The 18358-nt window shown below is 45.6% G+C and overlaps 1 protein-coding gene across 2 annotated transcripts; it reads right to left on the bottom strand.

Annotated features, from left to right (window-relative positions):
• Positions 1-1492: 1492 nt before the first annotated feature.
• BCL2L14 (BCL2 like 14) lies at positions 1493-17625 on the bottom strand. 2 transcript variants are annotated; one of them, XM_034440370.3, is made up of 6 exons: positions 16804-17625; positions 10418-10884; positions 9570-9737; positions 6698-6768; positions 3904-4179; positions 1493-2354 (listed from the first exon to the last, which is right to left on the bottom strand). In XM_034440370.3, the coding sequence occupies exons 2-6, from the start codon at positions 10854-10856 to the stop codon at positions 2313-2315; spliced, it is 996 nt and encodes a 331-aa protein (XP_034296261.1). In that variant the 5' UTR covers positions 10857-10884; positions 16804-17625; the 3' UTR covers positions 1493-2312. The 2 variants fall into 2 exon arrangements, with proteins under 2 accessions (XP_034296261.1, XP_034296262.1); XM_034440371.3 differs by having other exon boundaries at positions 2029-2211; positions 16804-17551.
• Between the last annotated feature and the right edge of the window lie 733 nt (positions 17626-18358).

Below are 18358 nucleotides of genomic sequence, written 5' to 3'. Positions count from 1 at the left end.
CCCTGCATTTGATTTGTGTTTATCCACGTGAATAAAAGACTGTTCCTACCAGTGATGGGTTCCTCCTGGTTTGGTCCGGTTCGGCCGAGCCGGTAGCGGTGATGATATGACGTCACCGAACTGGTTCTCTCCCCCCCCCCGCCCTCCCACGTTATTCTTACCTTTTATTTGGTCCCACCCCCAATCTATTGCTGCCTCCTGATTCCCTGCTGATGACTAGAGGGAAAAAAACTGTTTAAACTGTTGCCGCGGGGCTTCAAAGGGCCGCCCTACAGCTGATCAGTGTTAAAAGCAAACAAATGAGTTGGGTCATAAGTGCGAGGACTGGTCGTAAGTGTGAGGACCTTCCAGAAATGACTCTGACCAGGTAGCCACGCCCACCTAGTCACATGACCTCCAAGCCACACCCACAAAATAAGCCACGCCCACAGAACCGGTAGTAAAAAAATTTAGAACCCACCCCTGGTTCCTACCCTATTTGAAAAGGGGTTTGTTGGTACTCACAAGTAAGTGGCTTATCATTACTTGCTAAGGCTGGGTCAGAACCAGGGGTGGGTTCTAAATTTTTTTACTACCGGTTCTGTGGGTGTGGCTTATTTTGTGGGTGTGGCTTGATGGTCATGTGACAATTATTTAGGATTTAGCAGAGGTACTGGTCTACTAGGCTTTTAACTGCTTGCAGAGCTGTACCCATTTGTTTTTGGAGGCACCGATCTACTCATGTACTGTATTTTTGCAGGCACTGGTCTACTCATGTATTTTTGCAGGCACCGATCTACTCATGTACTGTATTTTTGCAGGCACTGGTCTACCCATGTATTCTTGCAGGCACTGATCTACTCATGTCCTGTATTTTTGCAGGCACTGGTCTACCCATTTATTTTTGCAGGCACCGATCTACTCATGTACTGTATTTTTGCAGGCACTGGGCTACTCATGTATTTTTGCAGGCACTGGTCTACCCATTTGTTTTCTTTTAACACTGATCAGCTGTAGGGCGGCCCTTTGAAGCCCCGCAGCAAGAGTTTAAACAGCTGGGACTCAGGAGGCAGCAATAGATTGGGGGTAGGGCCAAATAAAAGGTAAGAATAATGTGCGGGGTGGGGGGGGCGTGGGGGGGCAGAACCGGTTCAGTGACATCATATCGGCACCGCTACCGGCTCGGGAGAACCGGGCCGAACCAGGACGAACCCTCCAATGGTCAGAACCTCTTGTTCTGTTGGCTTTTGTTGATGGTACTAGACAAGGGGGCTAGGCGCTAAGAAAAGCCACAGTGACAATAATTAACATGTGCCTCTTCCAAAGCCTAATGACTAAGACAACGATCTTAATTCAAAACCCAAGAAAGCCACCTTTGTCTCTTAAGAAACTTTGAAGAGATGATCACCGTGATTCCAGACTCGTTCGCTAGATTTTAAGATGCCAAGGAAGGAAGGAAGAGGAAGAACAGAGCTCACTCCGCAGAGGAACTAAACAAGAAAATATAGAGAAGGAGGGAAATCACTTGTTTTATTGTTCTCTTAATTATGTACATCTAAATCAATTGTTGTGACTTAAGCTAATTTTGTGTTTTAGGATTTAATCACTTTCCGATCTAGATTCGGGTCTATCATCCCTAGTACACCTTTTCTTTGGTTAAACCCATTGTGTCATGTCCTATTTACACTTGTACCAAACCTCCCCAAGGAAAGGCCGGGGGGGTGGGTGGGTTGAGAGATCTGTTCAATTAAAAAAAGAAAGCATCCTCAAGACGGTGATACCAAAGAGCTACAGTGGTTTATGAGCAACACTGACGACGACCCCAGGGAAAAAGGGGAGGGAGCTCACAAAAAGTCAAGAAGTAGCAGCCATCTTGTCTTTTTTGGAACCCAACCCTTCAGACACCCCCAGGAAAAGGAGATGGCGGCAGCCCAATGTCCATCTTTACATTCCTGGCTCAAGGCAGACATCCTTCTTGCTTGCCCTAAAGCTCTCATCCAGACTGAAGGAGCAAGGATGGTTTGCGTCACGTGCTTAACAGGCCCAGAATCCAAATTTGCAAAATAAATAAGCTTCATTCCACCAAGAGACTTCGGGTCCCTCCGGTAATAAGGCCGCATGGCTCTTTCGTCTCTTGGTCAGGTTGAACGGAACTAAAACATAATTGCAGATCCTGTTCTTGTCCCGTGACATCTACTGGTCTTCTGAAAGATTCCATGAACCATCATCTCCCTGTATTGGAGGCAATCATGAGAGTGACTTAAGTTTTTCCTCTCACATCCCAATCACTTTTCTCCATATTGACCAACGCTCTTGAAGATGAGCTCTTTTCCTCATTCAACTTCTTCCTGGTCTGGTAATCCTAAGGCTTTCAGCTGGGGGGGAGAAAAAAAGAAAGGAGAAAGGGGGTCGATGGGATTTAGAAGTGTCTCCTGAGATTCTCAGTCATCCAGCTCATGGTTGTCCCACAGACAGGGAGACAACCCTGGGCTTCAGATCCTTTAGCAACGGGTTCTCTGCCCCGTTGCTGGGTGGGCGTGGCCTAGTTGGCTGCCTGCACCATGGCACGGGGAGGCATTTTTCGCCCTCTCCAGGCTCCGGAGGCTTTCCTCGAGCCTCCAGGAAGGCAAAAATGGCCTCCCTCTGGCTCTGGAGGCCCTCTGGAGGCCGAAAATTGGCCCGTTTTAGGACTTCCGGTACTTCCAGTAGGCCCTTTTTTCGCCCTCCCCAGACTCCAAGGCTTTCCGCGAGCCTCTGGGAGGGCAAAAACAGCCTCCCCCGGGCTCCGGAGGCTGGAAACGGAACTTCCGGTAGATCCGTTTTCACCCTCCAGAGCCTCCCTGTGGCCCCTGCACTTACCTGGCATCCAAAACAGGCTGCGTGGAGACTCCTGGGAGGGGCAAGGTGGGGTGGGCGTGGTCAGCCAGTCCTTGCAACAACCAGTTCAGTGAACCAAATTAAAATTAACATCTGGTTTGCCCAAACCAGCCTGAACCGGATGAATCCCACCCCTGGATTTTGAGGAATAGGAGGAAAGTAGGAACTGAGGACTACCAGAAGGATAGTCATTCTGAGCAGCATGGACCTCTTCTTCTAAGCTACAGAGATGAAGAGCTGCTTTGGGATTACTAGTGGTTGTCCTACTCATCATAACTAAATGCTCTTAAAATCTCCTCCTCCGTTGCTTCATGTTGCAGAGCTATCATTTATGGAATTATCTGAGAAGATTTAACTTTTCAGTTCAATGACTACATTCTTCTTGAAAGAGCTTATGAAAACATATGCAGTTACAGGAATAATGTTGATGAAAGCATTGGTTTCCTTTAAAGGTGATGCCCTTTTTACAGACTGCAGAGAACCCCAAGTATAATTATCTCTCCCAAAGTGGACAACAGATAGTAGCATCCAGCGGTGAAATCCTCTGAAGTCTGTTACCGGTTCTGTGAGTCTGTTACCGAGCTTTGCGCGCCTGTGCAGCGCTAAAAAAGGAACATTTTAAAGCCTTCCGAGTCTGCAAAGATAAGTAGAACAGCGAGGGGAGGGAATCCACTATGCCACGCAATTTAGATTAGCTAGAAAGCAGGAAATCCGACGATTCTAGCTAATATAAATAGCACATAACAGCTGATCATCGCCCAGCTGATTGTCGGAAATACCAGTTTGCCCGAACTGGTAGCATTCTTTTACTACCTGTTTGCCCGAACTGGTCCGAACTAATAGCATTTCACCTCTGGTAGCATCTAAGAACATGTGACTCAAGTTGATTAAACCATTGGTTTTTTTGACCCTGGCAACTTTAAGATGGGTGAACTTCAACTCCAAGAATTCCCCAGACAGCGTGTTGGCTGGGGAGTTCTGGGAGTTGAAGTCCATCCATCTTAAAGCTGTCATGGCTGAGAAAAACAGATTTAGACAATCTCTTACCCATCCCCCTTGGCTTTGAATCCAAGGGCTGAAGTTTTCCTGCAGGTATTTTGTTCCAAAGCCCAGCACAAGATTCATGGGATGATTGTCCACTGCAGTGAGTCTGGTCGTGGCTTCCATAATCAATGCAACTTTCATGCTCTTAACTTCATCCTCTGAATTCACTGTGGAGTCTATGGGCATCTCCTCAAGGAACTGGTCCGTCACTCTCCTGAAGAAGGCATAGGAGGTCATCATATCCCAGATACTCTGACAGAAGGTCTTATCCTTCTTCATCTGGAAGAGGAAAGAGAAGCTATTTTATTGTATTACTTTATTTTATATTTTATTATATATATATATATATATGATTCTGTGCAGTTCAGAGAACCCCCAAATCCCACTCCTGACTGGCCCCGCCCACCTCTCCCCTCCCAGGAGTTCCCATGCAGCCCATTTGGGATGCAGGTAAGAGCAGGGTGCACTTGGAGGCTCAGGGAGGGCAAAAAACGGGCCTACCAGAAGTACGGGAAGGCCAGAAATTTCTGGCCTCCAGAGGGCCTCCCGAGCCTGGGGAGGCCTTTTTCACCCTCCCGGAGGCTCGAGTAAAGCCTCTGAAGCCCGGGGAGGGCAAAAACGCCCACCATGGCCATGCCCACATAGCAACCAAGCAGAGAACCCCTTGCTAAAAATTTTTGAAGCCCACCCCTGGTGGAATGGCTTGCATCTAGAAGTTGTGGGTGATCCATCAACGGGAGTTTTTAAGAAGAGATTGGCAGCCATTTCTCCAGAATGGTATAGGATCTCCTTCCCGAGCAAGAGATTGACTCCAATGCCCCTTCCGAAGTCTGTTATTCTGTATTCTATTCTGTATTTTGATGAGCTTGTATGAGAAATTAAGGACCAAAAACAAAAAGAAGATGCCCAAGCACTCAAATGGTGCTTCTTGATAATGTTTTTGAGCCCTTGGTCTAGATGACTTTAGGCCTGAGAACAATTTGAACCTTATCATCTGTGATTCTATGATAGCATCAAATTTATATCCTATAGCAGTGATGGCTAACCTTTTTGCCGTCATGTGCCAAAAGCCAGGGGAGCGCGGGTGTGTGTGTGTGTGTCACACGCGTGCGTGCCCACACCCATAATTAATTGCGCTCCACCCCCTGTGCTCCCCACGCTTTTGGCACACGATGGCATGGTGGACCCACTAGGCCCGTTTTTCGCCTTCCCCAGGCTCCAGATGCTTTCTAGGAGCCTGGGGAGGGTGAAAACAGCCTTCCCCACCCCCAGGGAGGCTGTTTCCCAGCTTCTGGTGGGCCCAGAAGGCCTGAAAATCAGCTGGCCGGCGTATACTGGAATTGATCTAGGGCAACACTCATATGCCCACAGATATGGCTCCACGTGCCACCTGTGGCACGCGTGCCATAGGTTCGCCATCACGGTCCTATAGTATTTCTGTGGGAGCTCAAAATGGACTCTCTCCATATTTTATTTTATTTTTTGCTTTAATTTACATGCCGCTCTTCTCCGAAGACTTAGGGCGGCTTACAATGCGTTAAGCAATAGCCTTCATACTTTTGTATATTTATACAAAGTCAACTTATTGCCCCCACAATCTGGGTCCTCATTTCACCTACCTTTGAAAGGATGGAAGGCTCAGTCAACCTTGATGCCCCCCTTATAATAATGGTGGGCTTTTTTGACAGTTTATTCCAGTAAAAATCCATGGCTTTTCCAAGGACTTTAATGAATTTACTCCCAGGTAAGGGTATTTAGGATTACAGAGTCTGTGATTTTTTTGAAATCGCTTTTCTAATGTACGTCTGTGAGAATACTTCCAGGTGCTCTGATCATTGAAAATCACACAATTGATCTTTGGGGGGTGGGGGTGGGGGAAATTGTGCTCAACATAAACAGGGGAACTAATAAATAGTGACTTATTTCAGGGATGACCAAATTCTGCATTCTTGGGAGATTTTTCTCTTTGACAAACCAAGGTGGGGAATCTAATCATCTTCTTTTAACAACCCCAAAGTCCTGTCCGGGGTGCAGAGGTGGGTTTCAGCAGGTTCTGACCAGTTCTGGAGAACCATTAGCGGAAATTTTGAGTACTTCGGAGAACCGGTAAATACCACCCCTGACTGGTCCCACCCTTCCCCCCATCTATTCTCTGCCTCCCGAGTCCCAGCTGATTGGGAGGAAATGGGGATTTTGCAGTAACCTTCCCCTGGAGTGGGGTGGGAATGGAGGTTTTACAGTATCCTTCCCCTGGAGTGGGGTGGGAATGGAGATTTTACAGTATCCTTCCCCTGCCATGCCCACCAAGCCACACCCACCAAGCCATGCCACGCCCACCAAGCCACACCCACAGAACCGGTAGTAAAAAAATTTAAATCCCACCATTAGTGGGGTAGGTGGATTCTGGGTAACTGAATGGAGCTAGAAGAGGGTTTTAGTGGCCGGATGCCCTTCCTGTCACCAATGGGGAGTTTTGTTCAGCAGATCTATTCTCAGTGTGCCCAGAGAGAGAAATATCTGCCTCTACCTAGGATCGAACTCACAGCCTCCTGATTGTGAGGCGAGAGCTCCACCTCTAGGCCACCGCACCATTCCAAGGTGGGGAAATCTAATGAAGCTTCAAGTTGCTCCATGCTTTCTCTGAATTCAAGGGAAGATCTTCTTCCCAGAGAGTTTTTCAGAAGACAGCACTAAAATCCATGCGCTAAATTGTAAATGAAGAAAAATAAGGGAGTGACGTGAACGTTTCTTCAGTTAATTTGCAAATAGCTTCGGAGTCCATGCCACCTTAGGTTACCTTTTCCGCCAGCTCATCTCCGGACTTCCGTAACAAAGCAACTATTGCATCAATAACCTTTTCTTCATTGTCTGGTAAAAAGATAAAAATAACTGGCTGATTTTCTTTTCTTAAGACAGCAAGTAAAATAACAAAGCTCTTGGACTAATGGTTTTGTAAGATGCTACTAGAAATGATTGATTGCTTAGGTGCCATCAAGTTGTTTTCGAACTCCTTCTTTGACCACATAGAGATTTTCTCTATGAAAAAATGATTACTGGATAAACAGTAAATAAACAGTAAATAAACAGTAAATAACACTCAAATGCCTTAGCTTCCTATTGCTTTCAAAATCCTTACTGATATACTGTATTTTTCGGAGTATAAGACGCACCGGAGTATAAAACACACCTTAGTTTTTGGGGAGGAAAATAAGAAAAAAGCTGATTGGCAGGTGGATCGGCCTCCCGGAATACCCCCAATCAGCTGTTCCCAGAGGTGAATTTTAGCAACAGGTTTGTGGTTGTGAGCTCTGTGCCTTGCTTTTTTTTGCTTTGTTTTCTGCCTTTGAAACTTCTGAAACTCTGTTTCAGAAAAAACTTCCTTTTCTGCCTCTGAAAGCCTCCGAAACAGAGCTTCAGAAAAAAAGCCTCTGAAGCTCTGTTTGGGGGCTTCTTTTCTGAAGCTCTGTTTGGAGGCTTTTTTTTCTGAAGCTTCATTTCTGATGGTTTTTTCAGCCTCTGAAACCTCTGTTTGAGAAGCTGGGCGGGGCTACATTCAGAGTATAAGACACACCCAGATTTTCACCCTCTTTTTTGGGGGGAAAAGGTGCGTCTTATACTCCGAAAAATACGGTAGTTTAAAATGTCAAACTCAAATTTAACCAAATTGGGGTGGGTGGGGGGAAATCCCATAGGCACCATCATCTGCACCATCATCAGCAACGTCAAGCCCTATAAGCCAAAGGTCTATAGAAAGTTTGATTCAGCAGGAGGAGATAAATTCACTTCAGAAAGACATGCATTGTTTCAGTCACTACGAGAGGATATCGCCAAGAACCATAATGAAGTGAGGAACGATATGGGAGAGATGGAGATGGGAGAGATGAAGGAGAAAATGGAAAGCATGGATGAAAAAAATGGGAAATTTTCAGCAGATGTTAGCTAAAACTGAAGAAAAGATCGAAACGATTGAAGATAAATCAAAGCAAACAGAGAGTGAAGTTGTCCAGTTTGGTCTCCTTCTGCTACCAAATGAAAAATCTGAAATGAGGTCAGATCTCTCCTCCGGAGAAAGAGGAATCTGTCGGGATCATTTCATGAGCCACACTTGCTTCTCCAGGCTGGCTCAGGCAGTGATAGCTAACCTTTTTGCCATCACGTGCCAAAAGCGGGGGGAGTGCAGGGGGGTCACACACATGCCCACACCCATAATTCAATGTGCCCCGCCCCCATACATTGGCACACGCCCCCTGCGCTCCCCCTGCTTTTGGCACATGATGGCATGGTGGGCCCGGTAGGCCCATTTTTCACCCTTCCCAGGCTTCAGAACCTTTATAGGAGCCTGGGGAGGGCGAAAATGGCCTCCCCCTTCAGAGGCCCTCTAGAGGCCGGAAACGGCCCATTTCCCAACTTCCGGTGTGACCGGAAGGCCCATTTTTTGCCCTTCCTAGGCTCCAGAGCCTTTCTAGGAGCCTGGGGAGGGCGAAAACAGCCTTCCCCACTTCCCTGGAGGCCCTCCGGAGGCCGGAAACAGCCCATTTCCCAACTTCCGGTGGGCCTGAAAATCAGCTGGCCGGTGCATGCATGTGCGCTGGAACTGAGAGCTACGGCAACACTTGCGTGCCCACAGATATGGCTCCATGTGCTACCTGTGACACGCGTGCCATAGGTTCACCATCATGCCTCACACCTGCAGGGCCAACAGGAGGGATAGCTTGGGTTGGCTGCCCAGGGAACCAACTCCACTGACTGCAGCAGAAAGGCAAAATGGCTGGAAGAGGCTGTGATGTTCACAGCAGCTCTCCTTGGCCAGTATGAGGCATTGAACCAGTTAAGGTTCCTGTTTTGGGGGACAGTTCTGCCTCTTGTAACATCTGATGAACTAAGCAGTTCCAGGCTATGGTACCTCTAATCTTGTCACCATATACCAATTCTCGTCAACTTTGGCCACTTGAAGAGGTGTGGATTTCAACTCCCAGAATTCCCCAGCCAGCATTGTTGAAGTCCACACCTCTTCAAGTGATTTTCAAGTGAAAACCTGTTGGAATTCATTGTTGGGATGTATTTTTATGCAACAACTATAGTAGTATTCAACCAGTAGACGGCAGTGTTTACAAGTTTGGATCTATGGTATATACTCTATGCTCTTTTGTTCTAAGTAGAGTTTCCTGTTTCCTATAATGATTAAATAGATGAGCAGTAAAGCACATGGTGACTGTACTCTTTGTTTGCTCTGTGGTGCTATATATAAACAAAATTTCTAACAAAACCTCAGCCACTGCCTTCTTCTCTTCTTCCTCTTAAATACAGATTTCTCCTTTGTACTAGAGGAGTTGGGTGTATGTGTGTTCAGCTCCGCCCCGCTTAGCTCCCCCCAATGACAATGGGCGTACAGTCTTGCCAACCCCTCCTTTCCAAGTCCTTTATTTGAGCTGCTTTGACTAGCTAAGCAAGATGACCTCTCCGTAACAGAGCTGCTGAGTTTGGAAACAAGGATCTAGAAATCCCTCAGTGGAACTGCTACGAGGCATTCAGAAAGCAAGTTCGGGTCTCATCTAGAACTTACATTAAAATGGAAACCTTCTGCAAAGCCCATGAGGGCAAGGGACTGCGAATGTCCATGAACAGAAAATCAGTAGCAAGAAATGTCCCATGAAGAAAAAACACTTTACCTAGTCCATCAATCGCGGGAGGTGGGATTGGCTTGCTGGTCGAGCCACCATCTTCTTCTAGACTCAATGCACGTTCCATTACTGGGATGCTTTTCTTCCCACCGGGAAATCTGGAATGATCCACTATCTCAACAAGTCTCTCTGCCAAACGAGAAATGTCCGAGTCATCTAGGAAAGGAAAACAAAATAAGAGTGGAAGAATTCCATGCAACCATTTCCCTCCAGCTAATGCATTATTCAGGAACATACAATCTGCTGCATCATCCGAAGATGCATTTAGTTGTTAAGGCTGAAAAATGAATGGCAGCCATTTTGGAATCCAGTTTGGCTCCATGACCAGAGGGAAAGGAGAACAGCCCATGAACATTACAGGTAATCCTTGGCTTATGCCCACAATTGGGACCAAAGGTACCTTTCATAAGCGGTTAACCGAGTCATGCCCAATTGGATGGCCTTGTTGAGTACCAAAAACCATGAGTGCCAAACAAATTTTCCCCATAAGGAATAATGTAGCGAGTCACAAGGCAGCCGGCACTGACATATTCTAGCTTGAGTACCACGCACAATGAGGACCAGGACAAAATTTTCACATCAAAATGCGTTTGAGTACCAAATTCAATGAGTTTCAAAGCAGTTGAGTACCGAGGTACCACTGTACATAAAAAGACAGAGAAAACTTCAGGCACACATCCAGTTGCCATCTTGACTTCTTTCACCAGGACTTGTGGTCAACTGTTGTTAGAAATAAGTTGTGGGAAGGTCACCTTGAAGAAAGGCTGCTATGCTATCACAATTAATTCCCCTTACTGTATACAACCCAAGTTATAGGAAACCCATGACATGCCCACCTGGTAAACCGTCAGCTCCGGCGATCAGCTTCATGGCATGGCCATTGACGGAGTCCTGCTTAAGGGATGCTTGGTTCCTGGCATGTGTTGCTTGTGGCCTTAGGCAAGAAGGAATACAAAAGCATTTCCAGTTGGTTCTTGTCTTGGTCTTTGCTTTTTTCTTCTTCTTTGCCTTCTTCTGGTCCTTCTGCTTTGGTGGTTTATGATCTTCTGGACAAATTTCTGGGAGGGTCACTTCTTCTCCCTTGGCTAGAGTGTCAGCTTGCACAACCTCTTCCTGGACTCTGGGTTCTCTTTCTAATAATTGCCCATATTTGCTTGCAGACAGTCGACGCTGTGCGTAGACCATCAGGACTCTGAATTCTACGCTGGTTCTGTCTGTATCCTCCAAAGAGATTTCTTCCATGTTGGCCAAGCCGTTCTGGTATTCGTTGTTCATCCTGCAGGTTCTATCAGGTCCTTCCACTCTATAGGAAAAGAAGAAAAATCCACGTCACTTCTAAGTTTTTAACACTTTCCCTTCTTTTCTGCCATTTTAATTCTCAGCTGAGGAATCAGGGGTGAAATTCGACAGGTTCTGACAGGTTCTGGAGAACTGGTAGCGGAAATTTTGAGTAGTTCGGAGAACTGGCAAACACCACCTCTGGCTGGCACCAGAGTGGGGAGGGAATGGGGATTTTGCAGCATCCTTCCCCTGGAGTGGGGAGGGAATGGGGATTTTGCAGTATCCTTCCCTTGCCACGCCCACCAAGCTACCCCACACCCACCAAGCCACGCCCACAGAACCAGTAGTAAAAAAATTTGAATTCCACCACTGTGAGGAATGTAATGAACATTTTGAGATGTCAAGATGGTCACTGGATGAAACTGTTTTACACCCAACAACCAAGTCCAGGAGTAGCCAAAAACAGCTGAGATGGCATCTCCAAATGGTAGGAGATTTAAAAAAAAAAAATAGAGAGAAGGCTTTAATCACCCAATTAAAACCACCACAATCTTGATATTTTTTTACCTCTTCCCATGGATTCCGCAGAGCCAGACACATTCTCTGTAGAAGGAGAATCATCTCAGATATGGTGGCCAAGAATCAGGAGGAGTCGAGTAGTCCTTTTTCTGACTAACACATTTTATCAACGCTCACAAAAGCTTCTACTTTTAATAAAGTGTGTTAGTTTTTTTAAAAAAGGTGCTATTTGTCTTCTTCTGATTGTTAGCCAGATGTACGAGAATCTTTCTTATTAGGCATTTCCTGCATGCTCTATTTTAGTGTTTCTCCAACTTGGTGTTGTGACCCAGGCCCAAGTAATTAGTATTAAATGCAAACAGTTCGAAAACAAACAGACTTTATTAGAACAGCTGAGAATTAACTCATTCTCCGCGTCGTCCAAACTCAATTAAAGCAAATTCTTCAAAACACCATTCCTCAGTTTATCACCAACCTGGATATAATTAGGCAAACTGCCAAAGGCTTCTTTTGGCAAAAGTTCAGAAGCAGAGGACGCTTCTGACCAAGTTTATCAATGTTGTTTTCCGGCAAAGAGGCCAAGAGCCATTGCTGGTCTTTTAAGCCATATGGGAGGGGCCAATCATCTCCTGGCCCTACTCCCGAGTCATCCTCTCTGCTTTAGCTGCTCCTGCCTTCTGGCAGCTCTTCTCATACGTGCACTAGGAACAGGCTCCTCCTGTTCCTCTGCCTCTCTACTGTCAGCCTCTGGAGGCTCCGAAGTCCGCACATCACTCCCCGATGGCCCTGGCCCCATCTCTGCCTCCAACGCAGAGCCCTCATCTGGGCCTTCCCCAGCCTCCAGGACTAGCCAAAGCATCCAACCTCTCACCAGTGGTGGGATTCAACCAGTGTAAAAACCGGTTTGCTGAGTATGTGCTGAGCACGCTACGCTTGCATGTGTGCCAATCACATGCTCCGTGCACGTGCAGTGCATTTGAAAACAGCTTTAAAACTAACCTTCTACTGCAGTCGCAGTGAGTAAAACAGCTGAGGCGCAGCAATCCGATCTGCCGTGCCTATCAGCTGGGCTTCAAACAAAGGAAATATACGTCGGTATAGCACAGGGGCGGGGAGGTGGGACCAGCTGATCATCGGAGAGAACTGGTTCACTCTCAGCTGATCGTCAGAGCTACTGGTTCACCCAAACCGGCTGAATTCCACCCCTGCTTCTCACTGTTGGGAGCCACACATTTATTTCAAGAAGAAATTCAATGACTGTTTATATTTTCTTCTTTAGTCACCCGATTCTATTAGATTCAGGATGGGGAACTCTCATTTTTGTCTCTTTGAAAACAGCAACAATAAGAGCCGCCAGAAATCAAATGTGCAACTTCTCTAAAATTTAGCACAGGGTTTCCTCACTAGCAGGGATGACTAAATGCTACGGATTTCAACACTTTCTTTGCCCAGTCAATTCATGGCCGTTGAATAAAACCAAAAAGTTAACCCTTTTGTGTGTGCTTTTACACAGGAATAAGGGCAGTGGTGGGATTCAGCCAGTTCGCACCTATTCGGGAGAACCGGTTGTTGGAAGAAATCTTATTTTGTTTTTTTCCACTTTACAGGGCTAATCCTGTAAAGAAGGCAGGAAGGAAACATTCTGGTGTTGCTTCCTGCCTAATATTTATCACCCTGCTTACAGAAACTGCCTCTCCGGTTAACCCTTATTACATTGTAACAGCTAAGGCGAAGTGCCCATTGATGTGAGTGACGTTGAATTGACCACACCCACACAGTCACATGACCACCAAGCCACACCTACCCAGCTAGTCATTAGGGCAGAGAACCAGTTGTTAAATTATTTGAATCCCATCACTGAATAAGGGTCTGCTTTTCCAAATAACCCATCTTCTTTGGGCTCATCTGGCCCAATCTTATGATTCTCCAGATCCTGACAGCATTAACAAAATAACTCCATCTGGCAAATTAATTCACTGATGTAGCCAGGTCTAATATCCCCATACATTCCAAATGATGAGCTAGGCACCAAGTTTTTTTAAAAAATCTGCTTTGTTTAAGATGCTCATTGCATGGATCAAACATGTGGCACAGCTGAAAAACTTAGGAAATTCCAGGTTTCATACAAGTCCAAAGGTGCCCATTTTCTATCTCCTTGCTTCCTTCATTTTACAGAAGCTAAAAGGAAACTGCTAGCAAACTATTTCTAGAGCAGCTGATTTATTTGAGGCGTATCAGCCTTCGTAACCTTCGTAAACTCTGGTGTGATTTCTCTTCTAGAGACAGTTCAAAGTACAAAAATAAGTTTGTGCCAGTTTACAAAAGGGATGTGATTGCCCGGCTTCACTTCTTGTTTCTGAGAAATCAAAACATTTCTTCAGCATAGAATTGCCCACTACTTTTCTGGCAGGGCCCTGTTGGCTCTAAGAAGCTCTTTTCAACAAATAAGCTTATATCATTTCAATAACCATCAAGGAGGTATTTTGTGTGACTTACCCTTTCCACGCAAGCATAAATTTAGAATTATTAGAATTCTTTATTGGCCAAGTGTGATTGGACAGACAAGGAATTTGTCTTCGGTGCATAAGCAGCGGTGAAAGCCACCTGGATCTATCTGGCTCGTGCGAACCGTTAGAGCCGGAGGCGGGAGGCTCCGCCCACCCACCAGGATGTTATCACTTCCCGTTTTTGATCCTCTACGCATGCACAGAAGAGGCGCACATGCTCACATTTCAGATCCGGTAGAGAAGGTAAGTGCATTTTACCCCGTGCATAAGCTCTTAGTGTACATAGAAGATATAAGTGTACATAGATAAAATAGAATAGAATAACAGAGTTGGAAGGGACCTAGGAGGTCTTCTAATCCAACCCCCTGCCGAGGCAGGGGACCCTACATCATTTCAGGCAAATGGTTGTCCAATCTCTTCTTGAAAACCTCTGGTGATGAAGGATCCACAACTTCTGGAGGCAAGTCGTTCCACTGATTGACTGTTCTCACTGTTAGGAAGCAAGGGCCTTAATTCTAAGTTGCTTCTCTCCTTGATTAGTTTCCATCCATTGCTCCTTGTCCTGCCTTCACGTGCTTTGAAGAATAGATGCCCTCCCCTCTTTGTGGCAGCCCCTCAAATATTGGAAGACTGCTATCATGTCACCCCAGCCCCTCTCTTCATTAAACTAGAAATTGTATAGTTTCCCAAATTGTCTCCTGATTCCCAGGAGAAAGTATCTTGTTTTGGCTACAAATCCCAAATATCTCTATCCCCCCTTCCCTATCCCCCAATTCCAGTGTGGCAGTATCAAAATGGCCTCGGTCAGGTCAGCTTCAGGGTTGACAGGCGGCCCCCCTCATGAATCACAAGATACAACACTTAGAGATAGTCATAGGAAAGTAAATAAGCAACCAACAGAAATTCTACTAGGAAACTAAATAAAACAATATAAATCGTAAAGATACAAGCAGCAAGGTTAGTGTCATAGGTAGAAAAGGAGATAGGTAATAGGAAGGATGAGAAGAATAATAGTAATACAGTCTTAGTAAATAGTTTGACAGTAGTGTGGGAATTAGTTGTTTAGCAGAGTGCTGGCATGGGGGAAAAACTGTCCTTGTGTCTAGTTGTTCTGGATAAATAAATGGATAGATAAATGGAATCTGTGCTTGGTACACTGGTGAAGGCACCAGGCTAGGGACCAGGAAGCTATGAGTTCCGATCCCACCTTAGGCACAAAGCCAGCTGGGTGATCTTGGGCCAGCCACTTTCTCTCAACCCTAAGAAGGAAACAATGACATACCACTTCTGAAAAACCTTGCCAAGAAAACTGCAGGGATTTGTCGAAGGCAGCCGTTAAGAATCAGACACAATTGAATCAATTAAAAAAAAAAAAAGATTAGCGATTCAGATAGAATTCTGAACTACAGTATATTTCTTCTTCCTTGCCTGCATTCAGACTGGTTCATTATAAAGGCTTTTCCCACCAATGGGAGCGCTAAGAGTGATACGACAAAGAAATTCTTCCTAGGGGGAAAAAAAACAGCTGCTAGGAGAAGTGTATTTTTCATGAAAATAAAAATAGTTCATTGACTCGTATAGTGATACAGTGAGTACACTGTTTCTGGGGACAGCTGCAGACGAGCAGATCATTAAAAATATCCCCAAAGAAATTTGAACAGCCCATTAAATTGGGAGGGGGGCATGTAAATTAAGAAGGCAAAAAGTAGGGACATCATGCAGCATCTTATCGTCTTCTCCCAGATGTCTACAGGTAGGGTTTTCCTGAAAGGATGCTCACCTCCTTCTTAGAGATATTTTCCACCAGCCCAATAATCCAAATTCTCTGGAAAGATTCCAGGTAAAAAAATCCACCAAAAACATTAAAGGTAAAGGTTCCCTTGCACATATGTGCTAGTCATTCCCGACTCTAGGGGGCGGTGCTCATCTCCGTTTCAAAGCCGAAGAGCCAGCGCTATCCGAAGACATCTCCGTGGTCATGTGACCGGCATGACTCAATGCCAAAGGCGCACGGAACGCTGTTACCTTCCCACCAAAGGTGGTCCCTATTTTTCTACTTGCATTTTTTTTTTTTTACGTGCTTTCGAACTGCTAGGTTGGCAGAAGCTGGGACAAATAACAGGAGCTCACCCCGTTACGCGGCACTAGGGATTCGAACCGCTGAACTGCCGACCTTTCAATCGACAAGCTCAGCGTCTTAGCCACTGAGCCACCGTGTCCCACCAAAAACATTACAAGGATCCAAAGCGTGAGCAAAAATTGCCCCGGGAAAGCATATGCAACCAAAATGATAACTCGATGGAGAATCAACTCAGAAACGCAGCCTCCATTGAAGGCAAAAAGCTTCTTCAGAAACATTTTGAGAAGTCAAAGGGATGATGAAGAAGCTTGTAAGAGTGCCAGAACTTTACGAGGGACCTTGATGTCATCTCTTTCTTTGGGCTTCCCAGAGAAAACAGCAATGAGTAGATACGGTACTTCATCCCTTTCCACGGTACTTTCATCCCTTTCCACTGCCAGGAACATCAGTCCAACCCCCCAAGAAGGGGGTTGGACTAGATGACCTACAAGATCCCTTCCGTTAATCTGCTAAATCTGTTAAACCTTTCAGCCCCATTTTAACCCATTTGCCACCTCCTTTGCCCAAGGAAAAGTCAAGACAAGAACATTCAGCAAATGAATGTTTCCTGCAGTACATATTGCCAATATGTACTGCAGGAACACTCTGAATATGTACTGCAGGAACACTCTGAAACACCGTCAAGATTTTTTCCCCCCTTCCTCAGCAAAGCTAGAAGTTGCTTCGCTTGGTAACATCGATGTAACAAAACTCCCAAGAGGATATCTACCATCCAGGTTTAAACAAACCCAACATTTCAACGTAGCTCATTATTATGAATAATTTGAAGCAATACCTTTGAATTTTTAGTGTCCCAACGGTCCTGAAGAAGGAGAGTTTTCCTGATCTTCCTACAGGTTTATAGGTCTGCCTATAAAATTACTAAATGGTTGATACAATGGAATCTCCCCCCGTTTGAGCTGCGAGTCCAACAGCAAACGTGAGGAATTCAAATGAAAGAGTAAGAAGAGCTTTCACTTCCTCATTAGGCAGCCAAAGGTTAAAGGGTGGAGTTACCCAAACAAGCTCAAACAGAAATTAAACATCACCCAAGATGAAGTCACTCTGACTTAGTTTGAAATCAAAGGGCATCCTGCACGAGATGCAAAAACAACAAGATATGGGTGAGGAACATCATCTATGCAACGTCTTGAAACTGTGACAAGGAATATCTTGGAAACCTCTTGAGCAATCCTCTATCTCTCAGCACAGCTTCTATTGTTTTGGAGGCAAAGAAATTCGCTCGTGAGATATTCCTCAGGCGTAGACATCTAGACCAGGAGGACCTAAATCAAACAAACAACTGAACAAAACTAATTCCAGCAAAGCAGAACATGTTTGTTTGTTTTTTTGTTCCTCTCGCAATTCCAAAGTCTCGGTATTTTCTAGAGAAGTACTGTCCACGGTCTCTTCTCCTTTCAGCGTAGTTGCTTCTTGGTTGAACATCTGAAATCTATGCCTTCAACTGACGTTGTTAGAACATATTCCACTTCTTGATCTAGAAGAACCCATTGCCTCTCTAGTGGCTGACCACTAAGTTCTCTATCTCCACTTCCAAGGTCAACCGTCAAAAGAAGAGCTGAGTCTTTTTTTTACAACACGAGTCGTGAAAATCCCCTCGGTGGGAGGGGGAAAGGTTGCACTGAAAGACAGCTGAGACTGAATAAAATAAGCTACACTTGAAGGAGGAGTTAAGTTCTGTTCATTAAGGAGGAAAGAGCTGCTGTTTTCAGGATCAACACCATTTTCTTCAAATCGGCAGCTCCAATGGGAAACCACTGTGGTCAGAAGTAAGCAAGCTCTTTCTCAAAGGAGAGAGATTCAAATCTGCTCTTTGAGGATTTGCAGCCCAGTCTCCCTGTAGGCCGAGCGCCAAAGAATTGAGGCCTTTGAACTCTGGGCTGCTGGAGAAGACTCCTGCGAGTCCCTTGGTCTGCAAGGCGATCAAACCGGTCAGTCCTAGAGGAGATCAACCCTGACTGCTCTTTAGAAGGCCAGATCCTGAAGAGGGAACTCAAATACTTTGGCCACCTAATGAGAAGGAAGGACTCCCTGGAGAAGAGCCGAATGCTGGGAACGATGGAGGGCAAAAGAAGAAGAGGACGGCAGAGAACGAGGTGGCTGGATGGAGTCACTGAAGCAGTCGGCGGGAGCTTAAATGGACTCCGGGGGATGGTAGAGGACAGGAAGGCCTGGAGGAAGGTTGTCCATGGGGTTGCGATGGGTCAGACACAACTTCGCAACTAACAACAACAACTCCCTATATTCATTTTCAGAGTAGGGGAAATCTGTTCTTAATTGGTTCTCTGCCTTGATTATGACAGTACTTTAAGGGTGCACAGGTTTCTGAA

This window comes from Pantherophis guttatus, chromosome 7 (assembly GCF_059756535.1).
Source record: "Pantherophis guttatus breed Tessera chromosome 7, ASM5975653v1, whole genome shotgun sequence".
Classification (NCBI taxonomy): Eukaryota; Metazoa; Chordata; class Lepidosauria; order Squamata; family Colubridae; genus Pantherophis; species Pantherophis guttatus.
Note: the sequence above shows the minus strand (reverse complement) of the source record. Positions and strands in the feature narration are given on the sequence as shown.

Bases quoted from the DNA above. Each gene is read 5' to 3' on its own strand.
- BCL2L14 (XM_034440370.3), bottom strand. From the start codon at position 10,856: ATGAACAACGAATACCAGAACGGCTTGGCCAACATGGAAGAAATCTCT. The intron at 6,769-9,569 runs GTAAAGTGTTTT...TCTTTTTACCAG, and splicing joins TCCCGCGATTGATGGACTAG to ACAATGAAGAAAAGGTTATT. The intron at 2,355-3,903 runs GTAAGAGATTGT...TCTCCCCCCCAG, and splicing joins TTCAAAGCCAAGGGGGATGG to CTGAAAGCCTTAGGATTACC.